This window comes from Nicrophorus vespilloides, unplaced genomic scaffold (genome assembly GCF_001412225.1).
Source record: "Nicrophorus vespilloides isolate i.1.1-1 unplaced genomic scaffold, Nicve_v1.0, whole genome shotgun sequence".
Taxonomy (NCBI): domain Eukaryota; kingdom Metazoa; phylum Arthropoda; class Insecta; order Coleoptera; family Silphidae; genus Nicrophorus; species Nicrophorus vespilloides.
The window spans coordinates 157,111-180,894 of NW_017096295.1; the positions used below are offsets into that span (position 1 = coordinate 157,111).

Sequence of the window (23,784 nt, forward strand, 5' to 3'; positions counted from 1 at the left end):
CACGGTATAAAGGTTTCATTTCGGTGGCAAATCTCCACCAGAACTCCGACTCCGACGAATTTGAATAAACCGAAGATTAAGTCGCTGCTACGGTACAAAAGGGCCATTCTTCTCGCCTCCAATAAACACCTTAATTGCATTCTATCCCAGCAGATTGCGCAGCGCAGATTCGACGATAATATTCATTTGCTCGATCTGCACGCTAATTGATTAATAAACATTGATATATGCATTACATCGCACGCTTTTTATCTCAATTAATTACATCGATTCTCCTGATGATATATTTTATCGACGTCAATCTCTATACCATATTATCACTATTCCTTTACTAGCAGTGAACTACAATAGATTAATATAATTAATATTTACTAATTAAATGGTCTTCTAGTACCATTTTTCAAGTGATGAAAGATCATTTTTAAAGCGATAAAAGAAAATAATATTAAAAATTTTCAATTAAAAAAGATAAATTAAAGATTCTTAAACATTAATTTGTATATTTTTTAAACATTAAATGTATTTATTTGTAAAATATAATATGTAGGATAATAATTTCCTAAATTCTATAAAATATTACAGATTTGAAGATTGTTTTCTTGTTGTATTTTATTTGTAAAACTAAACGAGCTAATGTACACATGTACGCTAGGAAAACCCGCGTGTTCGTGTGTAATATTTCACACGTCTGTGTCAAATACGTTTAGGAATGTGAATCGGGGGATGCGAAATGAAAAAGAAAGGGGGAAGAGCCGACGCACAAATAATCGTAAAAACTTGTGTGCTTTTCTGTGTAACATTGTGTTTTCCTTGGAATCGTCGTTCCAAAAACTGCTATAAAGAGTGCGAGATAGATCGTTTACACAATATACATCTACGCATACATTGACTTAATTGGAGGAAGGCAAATATTGAAGCGTTAAGTTGACAAAACTTTGATAAAACAACTGGAATGTTATTTAATTTTCATTCGTCGGTTGTTGTTCGTGTGGGTTTTGTTTTTGAATTTTGGTGAGCGAAAGAAGTGGGAGATTGATTGGTGAGGTGAGTGGTGAGGAGAGGAGAGAAGAAACGCCAATTATGTCAGGCTCAGCTCGTTGAGTATTGACTGTAACGAGATGGTTGGCGCTCGTTGAAGCACGTCCTCGCCTCCTGACAACTTCTAAGAAGACCTCGGTCAGCATCCCAGGCATTCGATTTAAGTAATTAAAAAACAAACAAACCATTTACATTGTGTAGACAATGATATGTCAGTTTTTCTTTTTGTGCTCCTTATTATTTTTGGTTCTCTCGGTCTCCTCTTCAATCATCTCTTTCTCACAGCAAACAACCGTCTCTTTATCCCAATGGTAATGCCCCAACCAACCGCCGACGAAACAAACTCTTCTACTCCACGATTCATCTCGATATTACAATAATATTACAATACTTGCTTCAATCAGTGAAAAAAATAAGAAATCTAACTGCAAAAATACACTTTCTTAATTGAAATTAATAAAAATTTCAATATTTTAATAAGACGGAAATTTTGAAGAGATCCAAGACAAACAAGTAATTTTTTTTTAATTGATAAAGCAAACACAACGAATTTCGTGGATCAACATTTACTCAAGGTACTTGAAGAGTTTCCGAAACGACATCTTCATTAAACCTTGTTATGTTGATTTTTAAGTAATACAATAAGTATTAAATATTTTGAATGAATACCATAAATTGAACGTGAGAATATATCAATACATAATTAGATTATTATAATTTCATGGTTTATTTGTTTTGTCACTTTTTTTTCTTAATATCTTTAATATATATTTAATTTATCTTATTTTCATTGTAAATTGACTTGATTAAGATTTTTTTTTAGTTAAATTAATAATAATAAAACACATTCTATTAGAAAATGTTTAGTAATGAATATCGTAATCAAAATAAATTTTGTTTCAATTAGTCAACCGAGCAATAATTGGACTTTGAATAAGTCTAGATTAAAGTAGAAAAGTATTGATACACATAATTCGGATATATAAATAGTAAAAAAAATAAAATAAATAAATACACTTTGATTTGAACGAAAATTAATCATCGATTTAGACCTCAAATCGAATTTGAATTAGACTTCGGTCGATTGCACTTTAGTTCTAAATTAGGATCAATAAAAATGTGTAGATAAATTAGTTAAAATTCTAATCAATTTACTTTGAATAAAAGAGTACAATAAAAAGAGTACTATAAAAGAGTACAATTTTAATTTGTTTTTTCTTTAATTTTATTCAAATTAATTAGCGAAATTACCGGTATTTCTTGTCTAAATTTATCGTTCATCAAATTGGTTTTTATGGTGCATTTCGAAAACAACCCATCAATACAGTAAACTGTATGTCAAATCAAGTAAAAATTGTCGTATCAATATTTTATCTAATTGGTTAATTAATATATTAGATTATAATTGCGAAATGAAAGACAACATTTGCAATTCGTCTTCTCGTTTTTCCTATTCCAGTTTAATAATTCTCAATTATAAATCTCAAGTATCTCAACAGATTTGAAATCTAGATTAATCAGTAATTAAATATAGACTGATAGATAGTATATCGATTACATAAGAATATATCTTGTTGTAACTAAGTTTGGTGCAAAATGCATATATTGACATGTAATTTACAAAAAAAAAAATAAGAAAGCATTTTTTATGATAAGCTTATCAATGTGGTTAGTTGATTTACTTATGTTTCATAACAAATATAAATCAATTTACAGTCATAAAATTATCATTATCATGCAATAATGTATAATATTAAGTGAGATTATTACATCGTAGAGATGATCCAAATACTACAATAAATGTGAAATATATTGAAATCTTTACTTTAATTGAAAAAAAAAACAATGAAAAATGTTAATTGGAATGGAATATCTCTGGACACTGGAAAAAATTGTAGTATTGTCGATGTGGAGTCAATGTAATAATAGTATTTAATTAACACTTAGATGCTGGAAATTCTTAATCTAGCAGTTGCTACAAGCATAGGTTGCTGGTCAAGAGTAGAGTAAACTAGAACTATTACTAGGACTGAGACTCTTCATAGGACTAGGACTCACATGAGTCTCGGACTAACTAGGACTAGGACTGACTTAAAATAACAAAAGTGTCGTCTTATATGTAAGAGGACGTACCAAATACAAAATAATATACTAAGGATATGGGTTAATTTGCATGTGGGGGTGTACGTCAAAGGCGTCGATGTCGGTAAGGTCCAAAAGATGAGAAATCTTACAATTATTTGAGGACGTTAATTGTGGGTGGCATAGTTTTTATAGTTAGCTGCCCAACTTGTAATAAACCTCTCTTTTATAAAAACTAGCAAAGTATGAAAAATTGCCCTATGTAGATGTTTGCAAGTGCCGATAGGCTTGTTTGATATTCGTGGGAACAGAATACACATAGTACTTATATATATATAAATAATTAATAATAAAGTGGTTAGAAACAACAATACAATATAATTAGTTAATGTTGAATATTGATTGATTACATTGGATATGAAATAAAATTAATCTACTATTGATATACAAATTTATAAACAATCTTATTTTATTACAATCAATTAAAATATAATTCAATAAACATAATTTATAGAGATTTTCAAATACTGTTTACTTTTTCGGCGATATGTTTATGGTTATTTTGATTGAGACACTCAAAGGTAAACATAAGTTTTCATATGTTTGAAAGATTAAAATGAAAAACTGCACAGATAATGCGTTTTTATAGTCACCTGAGTTGGGTATAAAAGGTGCATATTGCGTGTGTCGGAGTATTATTGGAATCAACGAACATGTCTATCAAATTTGCTTTAGTTTTTCTGGCGTTCTTCGCATGTCAGGTGACCTTTAAGACTTGAATTATTGTTTTTTCTTTGACTAATTTTAGTTATTTTGATTTAGTTTTCGCTTCTCCTGCCGAGGTGAGCACCTTTGAAATCGGCGAGCAAATCGGTGAGGCCTTGGAAAAGTTGAAGATTGCCATCCAAAACGCTATAGATAAAGCCGTCGAAGGTTTGAACAACTTATTGGAAGTCATTGAACAGAAAGGAAATGAGTTGATCGAGCAAGTCAAAGATAAAATCAATGAAATAGTTGATAAAGCTAAGAAGGAAATACAGAAGCAGGTAGAACATGCGAAGGAGTTGGGTGTTGATGTTTCAGAATGTGTAAAGGACTCCGACGAAGACCTCGAGAACTTAGCCAAGGGTCTGATCGAATCAGCTGTGAAATGCGTCACGGATAAGGTCGATGAGGCGACTGGTATCATCGGCGAAGCTATCGAGGAGATCAAAGATTACGTGAATATCATCGGCGGTTTTGAGGAGGAAGTGAAGAAGTGCGGATCCGGATTAGGAGCAATCAAATGTTTGGGAGAAGTCCTGGCCAATGTGGTCAAATCAACGACCAATTTGCCGGTGGAAATCTCCAAGAAGGTAGCTGAAATCACCGCACTCGTCGCAGGTTTAGAAGCTGCAATGATTCAATGCGCCACGAACATTGGTGTCGATGCTGCAGGAGAAGTAGCATCCATCGTCATCGACGTAGGTAAATGCGTCGCCGAGAAAATCAATGAATCGCAGTAATCTATTAAGAATAGTATGACCTTGTAAAATTTTATATAAATAAATTGAACATTTTTCAACACTTAATACTACAACAATTTATACCAATCTATATGAAAACTATAACAATTATTTAGATTTAAACTCTGAAACTAAAATTATTAGAAAATAAGCTGCTATAACAATACCAAGAAGTTTTATAACTACTTAAAATTCTAATTAACAAAAACGAACCCATCAATATTTCAATCTACCACACGCCTCTGATTGAATCGTTGTTTGAATAATTTTTTAATTTCATTTTAATGAACTTTCTAGTATTTCAAACTCAAACATAAAAGTATAACCTTTCCAATGAATACATAGGCAGATTTGTGCAGATTTTTATTATCACAATAAAAATTTGAAAGGATTAGATTACATTTTGTTTTGTTACGTTTAGTATTGTTTTGTTACAAAATCTACTCATAGTGATGATCCAAATACTACAATAAATATGAATTATTTTGAAATCTTTACTAATTAATTAAATTGAATGAAAAAAGTTCATGTATTAAGTATTCATCAATTATTTAAGTTACAAATTCATAAACAATCTTATTTTATTATAACCATCTAAAGTACAAGTCCATAAAAATAATATATAGAGTATTTGAGTGGTAGAAAGATTAAAATTAAAAACCGCAGCGATAATGCATTTTTATAGCCACCTAAGTTGGGTATAAAAGGTGCAGTTTTCTTTTCTTGGAGTACTACATGAATTAATGAACATGTCCATCAAATTGAGGTGAGTTATGATAGTTATTATTGAGCTTTATTGCTTTTTTTGGATTATTTTTGATTTCGTTTAGGGAGTTTTCCCTTCTCCTGCCTTGGAAAAGTTGAAGATCGTCATCCAATAAACTATAGACAACGTATTGTGAAAGATCGAAGGGAAAGTAAAAGAGTTGAACAAATTTATCAAAAATAAAATCAATGACTAACTAGGTGAAGCTAAGGAAGATATCTGTTAGAAAAAGTCCATGAGTTGGGTGTCGATGTGATCAAGGATCTATTACTGAATCTATAAAGAATATTATGGCCTAGTTACATTTCATATAAATAAATCGAGCATTTTCAATTGTTAACACTACCCTAATTTTAACCAATCTACATGAAAACAATAACAACTGATTTTTTCGGAAACTATAATAGATTGAATGGATTCAAAAGATGCATATAAAAGCTGGATGTATGCGGAATGTAGTGAATATTAATAGGTTGCTGTGGTTCCTTCTAATTGGCTGTAATTCGCCATCAAATGAAAAAATATCATTCTTAATAGATTTTAGTGATTTTCTCGGAATCTATAATAGATTGAGTAGATCCAAAAAACGCAAAAATAATAAATAAATACACTATGATCTGAACGAAAATTAATTATCGATTTAGACCTCACTTACAATTTGAATTAGACTTCGGTCGATTGTAATTTTGGTCTAAATTAGGATCAATAAAAATGTGTAGATATATAAGTTTTAATTTTTATTATAATGAATTTACTAAGATAAATTGTCTGCAAAATATGTACAAATATTATATCTTAATAAACAAAGCAAAATTCATTAAAAGAAAAGTTATTTTCTTTCTCAACATCCACGAGTGTTGTTTTACTATGAGAAAGTAAACATTTTCATTTGTTTAACTCTCAAGTATTTCAACAGATTTGAAAACTAGATTAACCAGTAATTAAATATAGACGGATAGATAGTATATCGATTACATAAGAATATTTAGAAGTACGAGTTTTTATTTTGTTTCTATTCGAATATATCTTGTTTGTAACTAAGTTTGGTGATTCACATACTTCGCAAAATGCATATATTGACATGCAATTTACAAAAAAAAAATAAGAAAGCATTTTTTATGATAAGCTTATCAAAGCGGTTAGTTGATTTACTTATGTTTCATAACAAATATAAATCAATTTACAGCCATAAAAATTATCATAATGCAATAATGTACAATGTTAAGTGAGATTATTACATCGTGAAGATGATACAATAATTGTGAAATATATTGAAATCTTTACTAATTGAATAGAATGAAAAATCTTAATGTTTTAATTATTCAACAACCTTTTAATTGGATTGAATCGTTCAATAAAAAAAAGATACAATATGATTAGTTCATGTTAAATATTGATTCATTACATTGGATATGAAATGAAATCAATCTATTATTGATAAATAAATCAGATTAATTCAATTTATTCAAATTATTTAAGATACAAATTAATAAACAATCTTATTTTATTTTAATCAATTAATGTATAAGTCCATAAACATAATTTATAGTCTTTAAAATATTGTTTACCTTTTCATGGATATGTTTATGGTTAATTTGATTGAGGCACTCGAAGGTAAACATAAGTTTTCAAATGGTGGAGAGATTAAAATGAAAAACTACAGAGATAATGCGTTTTTATAGTCACCTGAGTTGGGTATAAAAGGCGCATATTGCGTTTGTCGGAGTATTATTGGAATCAACGAACATGTCCATCAAATTCTCTTTAGTTTTTCTGGCGTTCTTCGCATGTCAGGTGAGTTTTGATAGTTATTATTAAGCATTATTGCCTTTTTTTTTTACTAATTTTGGTTATTTCGGTTTCGGTTAGGGAGTTTTCGCTTCCCCTGCCGAGGTGAGCACCTATGAAATCGGCCAGCAAATCGGTGAGGCCTTGGAAAAGTTGAAGATTGCCATCCAAAAAGCTATAGATAAAGCCGTCGAAAGTCTGAACAAGGTATTGGAAAACATCGTAGAGAAGGGAAATGAGTTGACTGAGCAGATCAAAAATAAAATCAATGACATAGTTGAAGGAGCTAAGAAGGAAATACAGAAACTGGTAGAAGATGCCAAGGAGTTGGGTGTTGATGTTTCAGAATGCGTAAAGGACTCCGACGAAGACCTCGAGAACTTAGCCAAGGGTCTGATCGAATCAGCTGTGAAATGCGTCACGGATAAGGTCGATGAGGCGACTGGTATCATCGGCGAAGCTATCGAGGAGATCAAAGATTACGTGAAAATCATCGGCGGTTTGGATGAGGAAGTGAAGAAGTGCGGAACCGGATTAGGAGCAATCAAATGTTTGGGAGAAGTCCTGGCCGACGTAATCAAAGCAACGACCGCCTTGCCGGTGGAAATCTCAAAGAAGGTAGCTGAAATCACCGCACTCGTCGCAGGTTTGAAAGCTGCAATGATTCAGTGCGCCACGAACGTTGGTATCGATGCTGCAGGACAAGTAGGATCCATCGTCATCGATGTAGGTAAATGCGTTGCCGAGAAAATTAAGGATTCACAGTAATCTATTAAGAATATTATGACCTTGTTAAATTTTATATAAATAAATTGAGAATTGTTTCAACACTTCTACCAACCAACCAATACTACCCCAATTTATACCAATCTATATAAAAACTATAAAAATTATTTAGATTTAAACTCTGAATCTAAAATTATTAGAAAATAAGCTGTTATGTCAATATCAAGAAGTTTTATAACAAATTAAAATTCTAATTAACAAAAATGTAAATTGAATCAAAATTTGTTAATTGAACCCAACAATATTTATTTATGTTTTTTATATTTATTAATCTATTTTACTATTGATAATTTTGAAATGCTGCATAAGCAGTGTTCTTACTTAATTTTCACATTTTAGTGATTTTCTCGGAAACTATAATAGATCAAATGATGAAGAAAAACTGTATGTTTTCATTTTACACATTGTTGTGGTTTCATCCATTTAGCTGTAATCGTGTTCAAAGTTGAGAAAATGAAAAAAAAAATAAGTGGGCGACATTTCAAAGTCTTGCATCCTACTGAGAAAAACAAGATGAATCATTTTTCACTTCATTTTAATGAAGTTTCTAGTATTCCAAACTCATACATAAAATTGTATCCTATCACCATAAATATTTGAAATGATTAGATTATATTTGGTAATCATAGAGATTTATAGAGATGATCCAAAAACTGCAATAAATATGAATTATTTTGAAATCTTTACTAATTCATTAAATTGAATGAAAAATGTTAAACTTTTAATTATTCATCAATCTTGAATTCTTTATTAATTCAATTTAATCAAATTATTTAAGTTACAAATTCGTAAAGAATCTTATTTTATTATAACCATCTAAAGCATACGTTCATAAAAAATAATTTATAGAGTATTTAAATGGTAGAAAGATTAAAATTAAAAACCGAAGCGATAATGCATTTTTATAGCCAACTGAGTTGTGTATAAAAGGTGCAGTTTGCTGTTGTTGGAGTACTATAAGAATTAACGAACATGTCCATTAAATTTGCGGTAGTTTTTCTGGCGTTCTTCGCATATCAGGTGAGTTTTGATAGTTAATAAAGAGCATTATTGCATATTTTTTTACTAATTCTGGTTATTTCGGTTAGGGAGTTTTCGCTTCTCCTGCCGAGGTGCTCACCTTTGGAATCGGCGAGCAGATCGAGAAAGCCTTGGAAAAATTGAAGATCGTCATCCAAGTATCTATAGATAAAGCCGTCGAAGATTTAAACAACGTATTGGGAAAGATCGAAGAGAAAGGAGAAGAGTTGATCGAGCTGATCAAAATTAATATCGATCAGGTAGTTGGCGAAGCTGGGAAACAGATACAGAAGCTGGTAGAAGATGCCCATGAGTTGAGTGTAGATGTGAAAGAATGCGTGAAGGATTCGGACGAAGACCTGGAGAAGTTAGTCAAAGGTCTGCTCGAATCAGCTGTGAAATGCGTCACGGATAAGGTCAATGAGGCGACTGGCATTATCGTCGAAGCTATCGAGGAGGTAAAAAATTACGTGAACATCATCGGCGGTTTGGATGAGGATGTGAAGATGTGTGGAACCGGATTCAGAGCTATCAGATGTTTGGGAGAAGTTCTGGCCGACGTGACCAAAGCCACGATCAACTTGCCGGTGGAAATCTCGAAGAAGGTAACTGAAATCACCGCACTCGTTTCAGGTTTGGAAGCTGCAATGATTCAATGCGCCACGAACATTGGTATCGATGCTACTGGACAAGCAGGATCAATCGTCATCGACGTGGGTGAATGCGTCGCCGATAACATTAAGGATTCGCAGTAATCTATAAAGAATATTATGACCTAGTTAAATTGTATATTAATAAATAAAGCATTTTTAACACTTAATACTATTCCAATTTATACTAATTTACATAAAAATAATAAACACTGATTTTCTTAGTAACTGTAATAAATTGAATAGATTGAAAAGATTCATATGAAAGCTGGATATTTGCAGAATGTAGTGAATATTAATTATTATAGTTACTTTCGATGCTGTAATTTGCCTTCAAAGTTAAACAAATGAAAAATATCATTCTTAAAATATTTATTGATTTTCTCGGAATCTATAATAGATTGAATGGATCCAAAGAAGCTGAATATCTGAGGAATATACATTACTGTGGGTTCATGCATTTAGCTGTAAGTTGCGTTCAATATTGAAAAATGAATATTTTTTATTTTGTCATGGATATATTTATGGTTAATTTGATTTAGGCACTTGAAGGTGAACATAAGTATTTAAGTGGTGGAAAGATTAAAATTAAAAACCGCAGCGATATTGCATATTTATAGCCATCTGAGTTGGGTATAAAAGGCGCAGTTTGCGTTTGTTGGAGTATCATTGAAATCAACGAACATGTCCATCAAATTCTCTTTAGTGTTTCTTGCGTTCTTCGCATGTCAGGTGAGTTTTAATAGTTATTATTAAGCATCATTGCCTTTTTTTCACTAATTTTGGTTAATTCGGTTTTGTTTAGGGAGTTTTTGCTTCCGCTACCGAGGTGAGCGCCTTTGGAATCGGCGAGCAGATCGAGAAGGCCTTAAAAATGTTGAAGATCGTCATCCAAGAAGCTATAGATAAAGCCGTCGAAGGTCTGAACAACTTATTGGAAAAGATCATAGGTGACGGAACTTTTTTAATTGAGCAGATCAAATATACTATTTATAAGATAGTTGAAGATGTTAAGCATCAAATACAGAAGCTGGTAGAAGAAACCGGTGTCGATGTGAATGAATGCGTGAAGGACTTGGACAAAGACCTGGAGAAGTTAGTCAAGGGTCTGCTCGAATCAGCTGTGAAATGCGTTACGGATAAGGTCGATGAGGCGACTGAAATCATCGATGAGGCTATCAAGGAGATCAAAGATTACGTGAAAATCATCGACGGTTTTGAGAAGAAAAAGGAGAAGTGCGGAACCGGATTAGGAGCAATCAAATGTTTGGGAGAAGTCCTGTCCGACGTGATCAAAGCAACGACCGCCTTGCCGGTGGAAATCTCGAAAAAGGTAGCTGATATCACCGCACTCATCGCAGGTTTGAAAACTGCAATGATTCAGTGCGCCACGACCGTTGGTATTGAAGCTGCAGGAGAAGCAGCATCCATCGTCATTGACGTAGATGAATGCATCGCCAATAAAATCAAGGATTCACAATAATCTATTACTGAATCTATTAAAAATATTATGACCTTGTTAAATTACATATTAATAAATCGAGCATTTTTCAACACTTAATACTACCCCAATTTATACCAATCTACATGAAAACTATAACAATTATTAATATTTAAACACTGAATCTAAAATTATTAAAACATAAGTTGTTATCAATATCTTTTATAACAAGTTAAAAGTCTAATTAACCAAAATGTAAATTGAATCAATCTACATGCACTTTCGACATCAAATTAAACCCAAAAATATTTATGTATGTTCTTTTTTATATTTAGTAATTTTTATTACTACTGATAATATATGGATTGTAAAGTTTTGAAATTTTATTGAGATTCAATAAATGTGAATAAGGTTATTAGTACACAGTGGTGTTAAAAATTTAAACTAATCAAGTTTACAATTGATAAGCAATTTTATCTTCTGTATAAATACTCTAGGGAATTCCAGGTATACGTTTTGTTTTTCAACGAAACGTAATAATTGATTAAAGAAAATGATTTCGATAAAGTTAACTTTGCTGATTTTTTCAATTTTTGCCTCGAAAGTAAGTTGATGCAAGTTTGTAAGTGCGAAGGTTTTAAATTTTGTAATTTTGTAAAAGGGTTTATCTGAGGAAATCTATGGGATTTTCGATCAAATCGGAGGGGGCTTAGAGAACCTGAAGAGTTTGATTCAGGGTGCTATTAATAAGGCCTTGCAAGCTCTCAACGATATGTTCTTGGAATTGCTGAAGTTGCCTATTAAATTGTTGGAGCAAGCAACAAAGAAAATGATAGAGATGATTGGCAAGGCAAATCACGATATTACTAAAGGCGGAAGAGATGGGGGTGGATGCATCGGAATGCGTGAAGAGTTCTGACTCTAGTTTAATTGTTATCATGACTGAAACTATAGCGCAGCTAACAGAATGCGTTACAGATAAACTTTGCGAAGCTAAGGATATGTGAAGAAAGCTATCTCCGACATCAAACTATATATGGAGACGATTGATCAGATTCAGAGGAAGATCGCCGAATGCGGATCAGGTCTTGGAGCTGTCAAATGTCTGACAGGAGTTCTTGCGAAAATAATCAAGTTGTCAACAAGTTTACCATTAGAGATTGCGAAACAAGTAAAACAGATCAATGAATTGATGGAGACAGTGCAGACAGCGATGATTAACTGCGATATGCAAGCAATCTTCAAGGCCACCACTGAAATTGGTACTATGGTATTCGAAGTGGAAAAGTACGTTGCTGAGAAAATCACAGATTCATAAACACTTATTTTCATTGCACTCATAAATTATGATTCATAATCAAAGTACAATTAATATACTCGAAAATATATAATTAAAAAAAAACTTATAACCTTTTATTCAATTACGTGATTATTGATTATATGTGTCGTTTGTCTGTTATATGCTGTCAAATTTGAGCAATTAATAGAATTTGTTCAATTTATTGCATTTCTATATGAATATTTGATTAATTTCCATTCTCATCTTTTTTGATTGAATTATCTTTATTTTTATTTCATATATTTTGCATAGATCTGACATGCATTTATTCATTTCAATTAATTTATTTTTTTTGTAATATATATTGGTCTAATGAGGTTTCTAGTATTTCAAAGTTAAAGATAAAACTATGACCTTTCCAATTGACAAATTTGTGAAAGTTTAATTATCACCGTGGTAAAGGACTAATGAAAGGACACATTTTATTATATTTAGTTTTGTTATGCTTTTGTCAGTGGTTAGTATTGTTTTCAAAATCACTGGTTTAATCTTTTTTTTAATTATTTAAGAGTTTATTAATATTTATTGAGATTCCTAAGTTGAAATTAATTATTAAAGACAATAGACTTTTTTTTATTAATTTAATTGTAGCTAGTATTTATTGATTTGATTTAATATTTTAACCATATTAGCTTAATCGAAGTTCGAATAAATTAAATTAAGTCATTTTCTTGATAAAGATGATTATGTTTGTATAACGTTTTATGATTTTGAATTTTTATTGGGATTTCATAAATGTGGAATAACGTTATTAGTAAACAGTAGTGTTAAAAATGTAAGCTAATCAAGTTCACATTCGATAAGCGATTTTATCTTCTGTATAAATACTCTACAGAATTCCAGTAACACGTTTTAATTATCACTGAAATGAAATAAAAGAAAATGATTTCGATCAAGTTAACTTTGCTGATTTTTACAATTCTCGCCTCTAAAGTAAGTTCATTCAAGTTTTTATTAAAGCAACGGTATATCTTTTGTAATTTTGTGTAGGGTTTATCTGAGGAAGGCGATGGGATTTTCGATCAAATTACAGAGGCCATAGAGAAGCTGAAGAGTTTGATTCAGAACGCTATTAATAAAGCACTGCAAGCTCTCAACGATATGTTCTTGAAACTTTTGAAGTTGCCTTTCGAATTGTTGGAACAAGCAATAGAGAAGTTGATCGAGATGATAGACAAGGCGAAGCAAGATATTGCTAAGCTCTTGGAGAAGGCTGAAGAGATGGGTGTGGATGCATCGGAATGCGTGAAGAGTTCTGACTCTAGTTTAATTGTTACCATGACTGAAACTATAGCGCAGCTAACAGTATGCGTCACAGATAAACTTTGCGAAGCTAAGGATATGATGAAGAAAACTATTTCCGACATAAAACGATATATCGAGACGATAGATGAGATTCAGATGAAGATCGCCGAATGCGGATCAGGTCTTGGAGCTGTTAAATGTTTGACAGGAGTTCTTGCGGAAATAATCAAGTTGTCAACAAGTTTACCATTAGAGATTGCGAAACAGGTGAAGCAGATTACTGAATTGATGAAGACAGTGCAGACGGCGATGATTAACTGCGAGGTACAAGCAATATTCAAGGCCACCGCTGAAATTGGTGCTATGGTATTCGAAGTGGGAAAATGCGTTAGTGAAAAAGTCAAAGAATCAGAAACACTTATTTGATGTATAAATAAACTTTTAATTGCACACCCAAGTTATGTTAATTTGGTCATGTGCGTCATTTTGTATATGCTGTCAAATTTGAGCAACAATTAAATTTTCAATTGGAATAAATTATATTTTTACATGTAATTTGTATATTAGTTTTTATTTAATAAAAAGTAATTGTTAACATTATGTTTCGTATCATACATAGTATGGTTTGAACTTTAGTTTGTATAATATAGTATTGTTATGAAAGAGACAAATAATTGTTTTTTTTTTAATAAAATGAATGTGCCGTTAATTTTAGCAGATACGCATTTACCGACGTCCAACGCAACGCCCGCACATTGTTTTGTCGCTGTTGCCATGGCAGCAGTTCCGCATTCGGTCACGGCCTCCTGCATGGTTCCCATAAGAGCCAGCACCTGTTTGACCATCTTCATCATCTCCAACGGTACTTGAACCGAAGTTTTGGTGATATCGGCGAGAACACCGGCCAAGCACTTTAAAGATGCAACACCCGATCCGCACTCGGTTACTTTTGCCTGCATCTCGTAGATGACGTCCACGTAACCGTTGATATCGGAGACGGCCTTCTCCAGGATGACCTTGGCCTCGCAGATCTTGCCGAGCATGCAATTCATCAGTGGAGGCATCACGCGGATCGCTATCGAATTCAAACTGTAATCGGTGCTTTTGGTGCACTCCGAGACATCCACTCCCAAGTTTTCGGCCTTCTTCACCATCGCATTAATCTCATCTCCAGTCTTAGAGATAACAACTGTCAAAGCTTTCCTCGTCTCTAATACAACTTGCATCGGCAGCGACATCATCTTTTCGTAAACATCGTTGATCATGTTTAAGCCATCATCGATACCCTTCTGCACAACGTTTTCCAAATTTTCAATCGCCCCTTCAATGTTCTCCATGATTCCATACGACTGCATATTTGACGCATCTTCGATGCCAAAAACATTCTGAAAGTAATCATCGTCTTACAACATTTCGACTGAATTTCCAAAGTTCCACTTACGTTTGCGAAAAGGCAAAAAATCATCAACGCTCTGACTGCTGACATGTTTACTGAAAAATAGTTTTCTCTGCAATTCGCACTTTCTTTATATTAATAGATCAGATAAGATTATCTAGTAATCTTTGAGTGTTAAACTCTTAAATACTAATAGTGAAAATAATTCAAGAGTTTTGTTTATAAATAAAACTAAGAACTCGAATTTAGTTTTTAATACAATTAATTTAATCGTATCATTAATTGCATACTTATCTAAGATATTTAAAAATGTATATATTCAAGAGTTATGTTTATTATAGCACCATCTAATCACAGTACTCTTTTTTAAAAGTATTTAATAACATTATATTAACACTATAATAACAAACAATAATAATAATATAAATTTAAATAAACTGAGATATTTGATATGCTAAATATATTAAAGTTTTAAAATGGACTATGGAATAATCTACAAAATTTGTATAATTTTTTAATAAAATATTATTTAAATACACCAGACTGTTTCTAGAGTTTTAGTTTTATCTAAAGGTAGATAATTACACAGATAATATTCTTTTTTTTCGCGTGAATAATTGAGTATATAAATCACAACAATCGTTCTCGATGCATAACCAAGATTCTATTGGAAGCAGCAACATGTCAATCAAGTTCATTTTCGCTCTTTTGGCCGTGATCGCCTACCAAGTATGTATATTCGTTAAATATTTAAATAATCATAATTATTATCACTCTGGTATATATGATTGCACTAATTGCTTTATACAAAGAGTTATTTAATTAACGTGTATATTTTTAAGGGCGTGTCATGTTCACCGATGCCAGAGGCTTCAGCTGATGGTATCATGGAGCAGATCCAGCAGGCTCTGCAGAAGCTTCGTGAGATCCTTGAGAAGGCATTGGCCAATGCGCAGGTAGTGTTGCAAGAGACCATCGAAAAGCTAAAGGAGGCGGCTTCTGAGATTATCGGCGAAGGTTTGGGAAAGATCATCGAGGCAATTGCTAACGCCAAGTCGGAGATTGAAAAGCTGGCCGAGGAGGCTGCGCAAGTTGGAGCTGATATTTCCGTTTGCCTCGAGAACGTCGATGAAGATTTGGAAGCAATCCGTCAGAGGGTGTCCGATCAGTTGAAGGACTGCGTTTCTGCTGCCGTCACCGAAGCGTCCAATATTGTCGATAGCGCCATCGCCGATTTGCAGGAACAAGTTGGCAATTTGATCACCGAACTCGGAAACAGGGTTGCAGCCTGCGGCCAGGAGGAGAAACCTCTGCCCTGCCTGATCCAAGCACTGAAGGACATCGGTAAGCAGGCCGTCGAGTTGCCCAAGGTAATCGCCGCGAAGGTCGTCGAAGTCGTCGGAGAGCTGCAGCAAGTCCAAGCCAAATTGGCAGAGTGTCGTTCCACGGCCGCCATCAACGCTGCATCCGAGTCCGCTGCTGTGGTCGAAAAAGCTCGTGAATGCATCAAGAGCAAACTCCCACAATAATACTCTAATCTGTTAATATTCCTATTGCAATAAAGATATAAAAAATATGAAATAAAAATATATTCAATCTTACTCTCTACTGTCATCTTCTGTAATTCAATGTTGTAAGATTCCGAATAGCAGTCAAACATTCAAAACATTCATAGTTGTATCCACTAATTAACATCATTTCAGATATTATATTTCAATGTCTTTATTTAGTTTGAATTTAGGTGGCACAAAAGTAATGTTATAATTTGAATTGGCTACCATTTTTGCAGATGGTAACAAATGTCACTGTGCTTTGACATTTATGATATAGATATATAGCGAATTAGTTTCAACAAACCATGGAGAGATACACACCTCAAGAACGTGGAAACTATGGAGATTTTGAGACACCAATTTCTAGTTCTAGTGATTTGGAGCCAGATGTTTTGCGAGCAACAATTGAAAATGCCGTAAAACGAGCGCAATTATGCATCAACTGTGTCCATTTGAGCGATATAATTTTTTCCAAGTAATGTCACCAATTTTACACGTTCAAGTAAACTTTGAAAGAAAACAGAGCTCTTTTTTTTTCATTTATAAGAAAATGGCAGCCAATTCAAATTATGATATAATTTTTGCGCCACCTTGTATATTAGTGGTGACTAATTTAAAAGTTTTTTTTTTATTATGTCATATAGTTATTTATTTTAGAATCTATTCCTGTGAATATTCATTATCATTATTTTCTTCTCTCTTTAATTTGTTGGTTGACTGTCGTCCTGAGGTTTGAAATTATAAACATAGTAAGTACTGTAAACTGTCTCCGTCAATTTAATAAGAATAAGTAACGCCATCTTTTGTCAGTTAAATTGGATAATATTTAAGGACATGTCCTTCCTTCTTCTTCCTTCCCCCTTCTTCATTTGGCTTCCGCATTACGCGCCAATAAGCCAGCCACTGTCTGTTCAGTCAAAGAACAAAAATCAAAATAACACTTATTCTTCGGATTTCTTCTACCGCCCAAATAATTAAATTAAACAGTTTCTTCCAATAAAACCAAAACTTCCTTCTTCAGCCCAAATAATCAAAATAAACAACTTCTTCTAACGAAACTAAAAAATAAGGATATGTCTTCTTCTTCCTTCCCCTTCTTCATTTGGCTTCCGCATTGCGCGCCAATAAGCCTGCCACTGTCTACATTCGGCACACAAACTAACTTGATTGATGATTCGGCTTGCTTCTTCCGACCTACTAATTAAATTAACCAGCTTCTCCCATGAACCAAAACTTCCTTCTTCAGCACGACTAATAAAAATAAAGAACTAACTCAACTAAAAAATAACTATTAATTCAAACTAAACTGACTTCTATTAAAAATGTACGTAAGAGAGATACGGAAAGACAGGTAACGACAATAAAGGTAACAGGTCGAACACAAATATATAACGACTTTCGAACCGGGGTCTCAGCGGTTCAGTATTCAGGTTCTTGGAGAGACCTCGGAAAGGTATAAATTAGAAAGGTTGATACGTTAACACTATATATAGGCATTAGATGTCTTCAGAAACTTAAGTATTGCCCTGTAAACGTATACGCCCTCGGATTGAATGAGACACCGTATGGACATGGGCATGTGAATTCTATTATGCAGAAATTGCTTATAAAGAACCCCTGATGCCTCACTGTTGTGTTCACATGCGAAGACGATGTAATCCAGCGTCCCCACTGACCCGTAACTACATCTGTCCGAATCCTGCCATCCTATTCTGGCTAAATGTACCGGAGCCCGAGTATGTCCGGACCGCAAACGACTAAGCTTGGCAATGTCCGCTTTACACCTAAATTCCATCTTCTCGTACCACGGACGTCTACTGACTACTCTTCTGAAGTTGAAGTAAGATGTACATTTATATATACTTTCCGCCTCATATATCCTCTGCCATCCCAACATCGATTGGGACCTGATGTGGGGGCCGATATCTGTGTAGTGTACTTTGATGTTTCTAGGAAGCGTGTCCATCCGTTGCCAACTCATCCGCCCTCTCGTTCCCACTATATGTCATATAAGTAATAATTAATTAACCCCATCTGTTGTTAATAATTAAGATAATAATATTCAGCACTCTTATTTTATAATAACATAGAAATGAAAAAAAAACTTTTCCCCGATTATTGTTCCCGGAAAACGGGAAATATAAACTTCTTTTAAAAAAAAAATAAAGAAATTTTAAAGAAAAATATCTCGGTTATAGGTTTATAAATTTTTGAATTTTTAATATCAATATAATTTCCATTCGGAAACAAGTAATGCCAACTATAACAAACATATGAAATAATTATATTAATAACAAAAATTGCAAAGTATTCATGCTATCTTCCAATAGATGGAAACTCTATCGATTTATAGATTTTAGAATGTTTATTGTCAATATAATTGCTGTGTGATAAAGATATTTTTAAGTTTATGTTATCTCTTAATCGATTATTTTATATATATTTTAGATTGGAAATAAACTAATCAAAATAGTTACTTAAGAATCTTTAAGATTCATGTATATTGATAGATCTATGTTGTATAAATATACGAGAATGTGTACGAGTAAATATTAAAATGAAATATATTTAAGTAATTTATGTAACTTAAGAGAAATAACAAATGTGTATAATAATGCTCAGTTTGCGATAGGCACGTGCATATAATATAATGAGAAAATACTTAAGATAATAGGTATATAAATGGTAAGGTCATGTTGCTGATATTTGGTTTTAGTTGTTAGAATGAGTGTAAAATATGCGTGCTGTCTCTTGTTTTTTATTGTCCTTCAAGTATGCAGTTGTAACAATTCAATATAAGTGTAATAAAAACATTTCTTTTATTAGGGACTATCCAATGGCGATGGATTCTTGGAGGAAAGCGAAAAAATTTTGGATCAGATTCAACAATTGATCGAGGTGTCTCACCACCAATTAACGAACGCTAAAAATTCTATACAGGAAAAGTTGAAGGAGAAGGCACATAAAGTCGTGGATGAAGGTTTGATAAAAATTGAGATTAATATAAAGAAAGTCAAGGTTCAAGATTTCTCGGGCGAGGTTTCACGCCGCGCGATTGATGTCTCCGGTGGTCTGGAGGTTAAAAACGAGAAGTATTCAGAGCAACTGAAAAGCTGCGTTTCCAGAGACCTTCGGAGATCTTCACTCCTCGTCGAAGAGTTCGTTGAAGATGTGAAAGGTCAGGTCAGAGATCTTGTCAAGGATATCGAACGCAAAGTTGCAGAATGCAAGCGGAAGTCGAGTCCTCAACTGTGCTTAGTGCAAGCATTGCTTGGGGTCTCCGCAGTTCCGAACGTAATCATCGAGGAGATAGTTAAACTGGAGGACTTATTCAATAACGTCAAATGGGAGCAATGCGTGAAGAAAGTTATTGCCAATAGAAACGCTGAATTTGGAATGCGTCGATACGCAGCCAATAGTGTTTTGGTAAATCCTCTTTTACCCTATTGCATATCAGAAAACCTCTATTAAATATTATACAAATCTCTGTACAGAAAATTGTATTAAAATAATTAAATAATAATTCAAACAATTGCGTTGAATTGAAAATAATGTTGATACATTATTTTGGATCGGCGCTTAAATACTGACTTGTAAACAGCTACTAATGCAAGATAATGAATTATCTATTAATGTAAAAGTGTAAAGTGAATTTCGCATGGAAATCGATTGATGAGTAATCGAGATTCATATTTATAGTTTCAAGCGTTAATTATGAAGTGTTTTGCGTAATCTACTTTTGAGTCCGGTGATAAGATTCGTATAAATTTCTTAATTATTTAATCCCGTTTAATATTCGCCATAAAAGTTAGCGTTAAAACGATAACCTTATATGGTTTATATATGAAAATCTAGGTATATACCAGCATGTTCCAGTTCTTGTTACTATAAAATGGCTTATATAACTTTCAGGTATTTTAAAATATTGTTGGTAATTATGATTACCACTCGGAACTTAAGATACAAGATGTTAAATAAATGTCTACTATAAATGTTTGTTATTATTATTCAATTGGAAGCAAATTGTATTTGAAATAACTCCATTTTTTATCGTTGATACTTGGAATTGCATTAAAGTCATATCCGTTCGAGAAATAGCTTAGTTTTATTTTTTGAGGAAATCACTTGTTGGAGATAAGAATTTTTTTAAATAGTAATCAGAGTAATTTATTCTTCAATTAAACATCATTAAAATTAGGTTAATCTAGTTAATATCTTCAAAATTATATAAATATTATATAAATGTGACATATGTCACACATGAATCAGGTTTAGCATATGGACCTCCTCCAGCTAAGTCGATGGCCAATGACAGTATTAAGAATAGCTGCAGGAAATAGTAGAATCACAGAGCATACCTATATTACTGACTTTAATCTACAAGACGACAGTCAATCAACAAATTAAAAAAAGAAGAAAATAATGGTAACAACTTCCATTGGAAACTAAAAGCAAATGTCAATCGTCAGGAGATTTACTGTTAAGAACATTAGTTCACAGGAATAGATTATAAAAATAAATACTAAAACATAATTGACAAATATGTCTGTAAATTATTGACAAATTATGTTTATAGTCAATAAAGTTGGTTTCGTATTATTGTTGATCAATGTATTACGTGCTAGATTTATATTTGTTTGGATAGTATAAACAAACATGTAAGAGACACTATTTATATCTGTAGATAAATTTAATATCTGGGAACATGGGTAATCAATCAAAATAAAAGCATTTGGGCCTAATCAAAGGGGTTTGGAGTATCCAGAATTGATTAACATACAATTGTATCGAGATTTTCCACGAAATATGATAAAAAATGGACAAGATCGACCCCAGATAGCGAGTTTTTCTGCAAACTGTATTGCTATATAAATACATTTTGCGATTGATGAAAACCAGTATCGCAGTTCAGCGTAAGCAACATGATGTGCTCAAAGATTGTCTTGGTTTTCGCCGCTTTGATCGCCTTTCAGGTAAGAATTGATTATTATTAAATGAAATTTGTTAATGATGGTTATTTTTTTTTTCAGGCCGTGTCCGCACGTCCAAGGGATTCCCAATCTGAATTGCAGCGTGCCGTCGAAGATTTCCGTAATGCCACCATCGACGCCATCCGCGAAGGTAACACGAAGATGATCAATTTGCTGAAAGAACTGGCCGTTTCATCCCGTGAGACCGAAAAGCAAGCCTACCAGAAGATCGAGGCGAAGGTGGAAGCTGCCATAAGTCAAGTCAATCTCGAGGAGGAGCAGGCTTTAGCGGAAGGATTGAACGTAGAGGATTGCATTATCATCGCCAGAGATTCTTTGAACGCTTTGGTCGGTCTCCTCAGCAACGATGTGCAGAACTGCGGATGGAACGCCCGTCAGCAAAGCCAAACCATGGTCAACGACATCAGCAATACCATCGGTTGGGAGTTCAACCACAAGAATCAAGCCTACATTGCCAGCTGGGACCTTTGCTTGTCCAAAGAAGACAGCAATCCATGTCTTCGTGATTTGATCACTCTAGTCAAGGCCGACACCAAGAACTACCCAGTCGAGATCGGGCAACGTATTGGACAAATCATCTCTGCAATTGGCCTCGTCGAAAGTGGAATGTTCCAATGCATCGACAGGGCTAATATCGCAGCCAACCAAGCCCAATCTATCGTGAGCCAAATCTATTCGTGCCTTTACATCCACAACCAGCAATAAAGCAATCCAATCTAATAACTGCAAATAAAATAAAATAAAATAAAATAAAAAAGTAAAAAAAAACAAATTAATTCCTCTAAAAAACAAATTCCATAAAATCATTACAAATCGAGGATTACTTAATTACTCTAAACCAGTGTTTCCCAACCTTTTGTTGTGCCATGGACCACTTAAAACTTTCTAAAATTATTATGCGCCCTATGTAACATCTCTATAATTCTACATTCGATTAAAATCTGAAATTGGAAAATACTGCTCTAGAGTTTACACTCCTGTTCTGTCATGTCATTATAATGCTATATACACAGACAATTGGTTTTATTAGCTATGGATGCATCTAGTTGATAATGAAATTTAGTAAGAAATTTATTGAACTCATTAAGAAAACTATTACTATACAGTCTATCGAATACGTACATCCAATGTTTGTTGTAAATATGAGACATATGTTATTGGACATTTATTTCTGTTAACGATAGTTGTTATGGATAAGGATGATCAATGATACAGAATAACAAGGAAACAAATTATTTCTTAATGCACTTGAGCTACTTGATTAGAAAAGAAGCGATGGCAATATGTGTAATATTTTTATTGATAACATAAGCTGCTAATAAAATAATATAATTTCTAAATACGTTTAAACCATAAATTTATATCTAATCCAAATGTAATCCCTTGAAAAAACAAAAACTATGAGCATTAATTCTAACTAAGAAATTTCATAAGTTCAATTATTTTAATGATGGATCAATTATTGTGAAAACTAAGACGATTTATTGTAGTTGTTTAAAAATTAGCATTAATTTTCTAGAACTTTATATATTTGGAAGTAAATTTTATTTTTTTTAAATTATAAATTGCGTTTTTGTGGAACTTTGTATTGGATGTACATGAATCTTCGTAAGAAGATGAAAATGTTTGCTAAACAAAGTGTATATGAGACGGAGAGAGATATAATAGATGTGTCATAATAATCGGGATGAGCACGTCTGTGCATTTGAAATGATATCGAAGCAACCTTGTAAAAAAAAAACATATTTTGTTCAATTTTCAAGTGTTTTCCGTATTTTTACATGTTTACTATTTTTTTCTTCTTAAATTTATTTATTATTGGTTTATTTTTGGTTGACTCAAACAGATTTCTCATTAAATTAATATTATCATTATTAAACGAAAACAAAATAATATTTACTTAGATAAAACTATATAAAAATCTTTATTTTATTTCATTAATTTGTATTAATTATAAATACATTATTTAAATTTGAAACAGAAAGAGAACTCTACTATCGTGTGAAATGTACGATTTTAAAAATTATTAAGAAAAAACTTTTGAAGAAGAGAAAGAAAAAGAAGGTGACAATAATATTGATTGATGTTTTTCCACGGTGAACACATGCTCAAGAGACGACAAACAATATACATTTTTATTGATCGGTTAGCAAGAAATTGTTTTAATTTTTGTAATTAGAAGAA

The 23,784-nt window shown here is 32.7% G+C and overlaps 8 protein-coding genes across 10 annotated transcripts; 7 read left to right on the forward strand and 1 right to left on the reverse strand.

The window, feature by feature from the left end:
- Window positions 1–7,125: 7,125 nt before the first annotated feature.
- Window positions 7,126–8,028, forward strand: LOC108556569. The gene is made up of 2 exons (XM_017912739.1): window positions 7,126–7,185; window positions 7,261–8,028. The coding sequence occupies exons 1-2, from the start codon at window positions 7,138–7,140 to the stop codon at window positions 7,945–7,947; spliced, it is 735 nt and encodes a 244-aa protein (XP_017768228.1). The 5' UTR covers window positions 7,126–7,137; the 3' UTR covers window positions 7,948–8,028.
- A 909-nt stretch (window positions 8,029–8,937) lies between these two features.
- Window positions 8,938–9,754, forward strand: LOC108556531. The gene is made up of 2 exons (XM_017912682.1): window positions 8,938–8,985; window positions 9,054–9,754. Exons 1-2 carry the CDS (start codon window positions 8,938–8,940, stop codon window positions 9,738–9,740), a joined length of 735 nt encoding a protein of 244 aa, XP_017768171.1. The 3' UTR covers window positions 9,741–9,754.
- A 510-nt stretch (window positions 9,755–10,264) lies between these two features.
- Window positions 10,265–11,196, forward strand: LOC108556570. 2 transcript variants are annotated; one of them, XM_017912741.1, is made up of 3 exons: window positions 10,265–10,367; window positions 10,441–10,585; window positions 10,637–11,196. In XM_017912741.1, the coding sequence occupies exons 1-3, from the start codon at window positions 10,320–10,322 to the stop codon at window positions 11,116–11,118; spliced, it is 675 nt and encodes a 224-aa protein (XP_017768230.1). In that variant the 5' UTR covers window positions 10,265–10,319; the 3' UTR covers window positions 11,119–11,196. The 2 variants fall into 2 exon arrangements, with proteins under 2 accessions (XP_017768230.1, XP_017768229.1); XM_017912740.1 differs by having other exon boundaries at window positions 10,441–11,196.
- A 2,064-nt stretch (window positions 11,197–13,260) lies between these two features.
- On the forward strand, window positions 13,261–14,086 carry LOC108556532. The gene is made up of 2 exons (XM_017912683.1): window positions 13,261–13,348; window positions 13,406–14,086. Exons 1-2 carry the CDS (start codon window positions 13,298–13,300, stop codon window positions 14,084–14,086), a joined length of 732 nt encoding a protein of 243 aa, XP_017768172.1. The 5' UTR covers window positions 13,261–13,297.
- Window positions 14,087–14,243: 157 nt separating this feature from the next.
- On the reverse strand, window positions 14,244–15,146 carry LOC108556539. The gene is made up of 2 exons (XM_017912692.1): window positions 15,102–15,146; window positions 14,244–15,045 (listed from the first exon to the last, which is right to left on the reverse strand). The coding sequence occupies exons 1-2, from the start codon at window positions 15,144–15,146 to the stop codon at window positions 14,293–14,295; spliced, it is 798 nt and encodes a 265-aa protein (XP_017768181.1). The 3' UTR covers window positions 14,244–14,292.
- A 548-nt stretch (window positions 15,147–15,694) lies between these two features.
- On the forward strand, window positions 15,695–16,648 carry LOC108556537. Its single transcript, XM_017912690.1, has 2 exons — window positions 15,695–15,785; window positions 15,899–16,648. The coding sequence occupies exons 1-2, from the start codon at window positions 15,705–15,707 to the stop codon at window positions 16,583–16,585; spliced, it is 768 nt and encodes a 255-aa protein (XP_017768179.1). The 5' UTR covers window positions 15,695–15,704; the 3' UTR covers window positions 16,586–16,648.
- A 2,576-nt stretch (window positions 16,649–19,224) lies between these two features.
- Window positions 19,225–20,117, forward strand: LOC108556540. Of its 2 annotated transcripts, none has more exons than XM_017912694.1 (2): window positions 19,225–19,294; window positions 19,436–20,117. In XM_017912694.1, exons 1-2 carry the CDS (start codon window positions 19,292–19,294, stop codon window positions 20,078–20,080), a joined length of 648 nt encoding a protein of 215 aa, XP_017768183.1. In that variant the 5' UTR covers window positions 19,225–19,291; the 3' UTR covers window positions 20,081–20,117. The 2 variants fall into 2 exon arrangements, with proteins under 2 accessions (XP_017768183.1, XP_017768182.1); XM_017912693.1 differs by lacking the exon at window positions 19,225–19,294 and adding an exon at window positions 19,314–19,381.
- A 1,384-nt stretch (window positions 20,118–21,501) lies between these two features.
- LOC108556538 lies at window positions 21,502–22,612 on the forward strand. The gene is made up of 2 exons (XM_017912691.1): window positions 21,502–21,582; window positions 21,640–22,612. The coding sequence occupies exons 1-2, from the start codon at window positions 21,532–21,534 to the stop codon at window positions 22,303–22,305; spliced, it is 717 nt and encodes a 238-aa protein (XP_017768180.1). The 5' UTR covers window positions 21,502–21,531; the 3' UTR covers window positions 22,306–22,612.
- The last annotated feature ends 1,172 nt before the right edge of the window (window positions 22,613–23,784 follow it).

Excerpts from the sequence above, each read along its gene's own strand:
- LOC108556569 (XM_017912739.1), top strand. The coding sequence starts at position 7,138 with ATGTCCATCAAATTCTCTTTAGTTTTTCTGGCGTTCTTCGCATGTCAG. Across the intron at positions 7,186-7,260 it reads TGGCGTTCTTCGCATGTCAG|GGAGTTTTCGCTTCCCCTGC; the intron begins GTGAGTTTTGAT and ends GGTTTCGGTTAG.
- LOC108556531 (XM_017912682.1), top strand. The coding sequence starts at position 8,938 with ATGTCCATTAAATTTGCGGTAGTTTTTCTGGCGTTCTTCGCATATCAG. Across the intron at positions 8,986-9,053 it reads TGGCGTTCTTCGCATATCAG|GGAGTTTTCGCTTCTCCTGC; the intron begins GTGAGTTTTGAT and ends TATTTCGGTTAG.
- LOC108556570 (XM_017912740.1), top strand. The coding sequence starts at position 10,320 with ATGTCCATCAAATTCTCTTTAGTGTTTCTTGCGTTCTTCGCATGTCAG. Across the intron at positions 10,368-10,440 it reads TTGCGTTCTTCGCATGTCAG|GGAGTTTTTGCTTCCGCTAC; the intron begins GTGAGTTTTAAT and ends GGTTTTGTTTAG.
- LOC108556532 (XM_017912683.1), top strand. The coding sequence starts at position 13,298 with ATGATTTCGATCAAGTTAACTTTGCTGATTTTTACAATTCTCGCCTCT. Across the intron at positions 13,349-13,405 it reads TTACAATTCTCGCCTCTAAA|GGTTTATCTGAGGAAGGCGA; the intron begins GTAAGTTCATTC and ends AATTTTGTGTAG.
- LOC108556539 (XM_017912692.1), bottom strand. The coding sequence starts at position 15,146 with ATGTCAGCAGTCAGAGCGTTGATGATTTTTTGCCTTTTCGCAAAC. Across the intron at positions 15,046-15,101 it reads TTTTTTGCCTTTTCGCAAAC|AATGTTTTTGGCATCGAAGA; the intron begins GTAAGTGGAACT and ends GATTACTTTCAG.
- LOC108556537 (XM_017912690.1), top strand. The coding sequence starts at position 15,705 with ATGCATAACCAAGATTCTATTGGAAGCAGCAACATGTCAATCAAGTTC. Across the intron at positions 15,786-15,898 it reads TGGCCGTGATCGCCTACCAA|GGCGTGTCATGTTCACCGAT; the intron begins GTATGTATATTC and ends TATATTTTTAAG.
- LOC108556540 (XM_017912693.1), top strand. The coding sequence starts at position 19,334 with ATGAGTGTAAAATATGCGTGCTGTCTCTTGTTTTTTATTGTCCTTCAA. Across the intron at positions 19,382-19,435 it reads TGTTTTTTATTGTCCTTCAA|GGACTATCCAATGGCGATGG; the intron begins GTATGCAGTTGT and ends TTCTTTTATTAG.
- LOC108556538 (XM_017912691.1), top strand. The coding sequence starts at position 21,532 with ATGATGTGCTCAAAGATTGTCTTGGTTTTCGCCGCTTTGATCGCCTTT. Across the intron at positions 21,583-21,639 it reads CCGCTTTGATCGCCTTTCAG|GCCGTGTCCGCACGTCCAAG; the intron begins GTAAGAATTGAT and ends TTTTTTTTTCAG.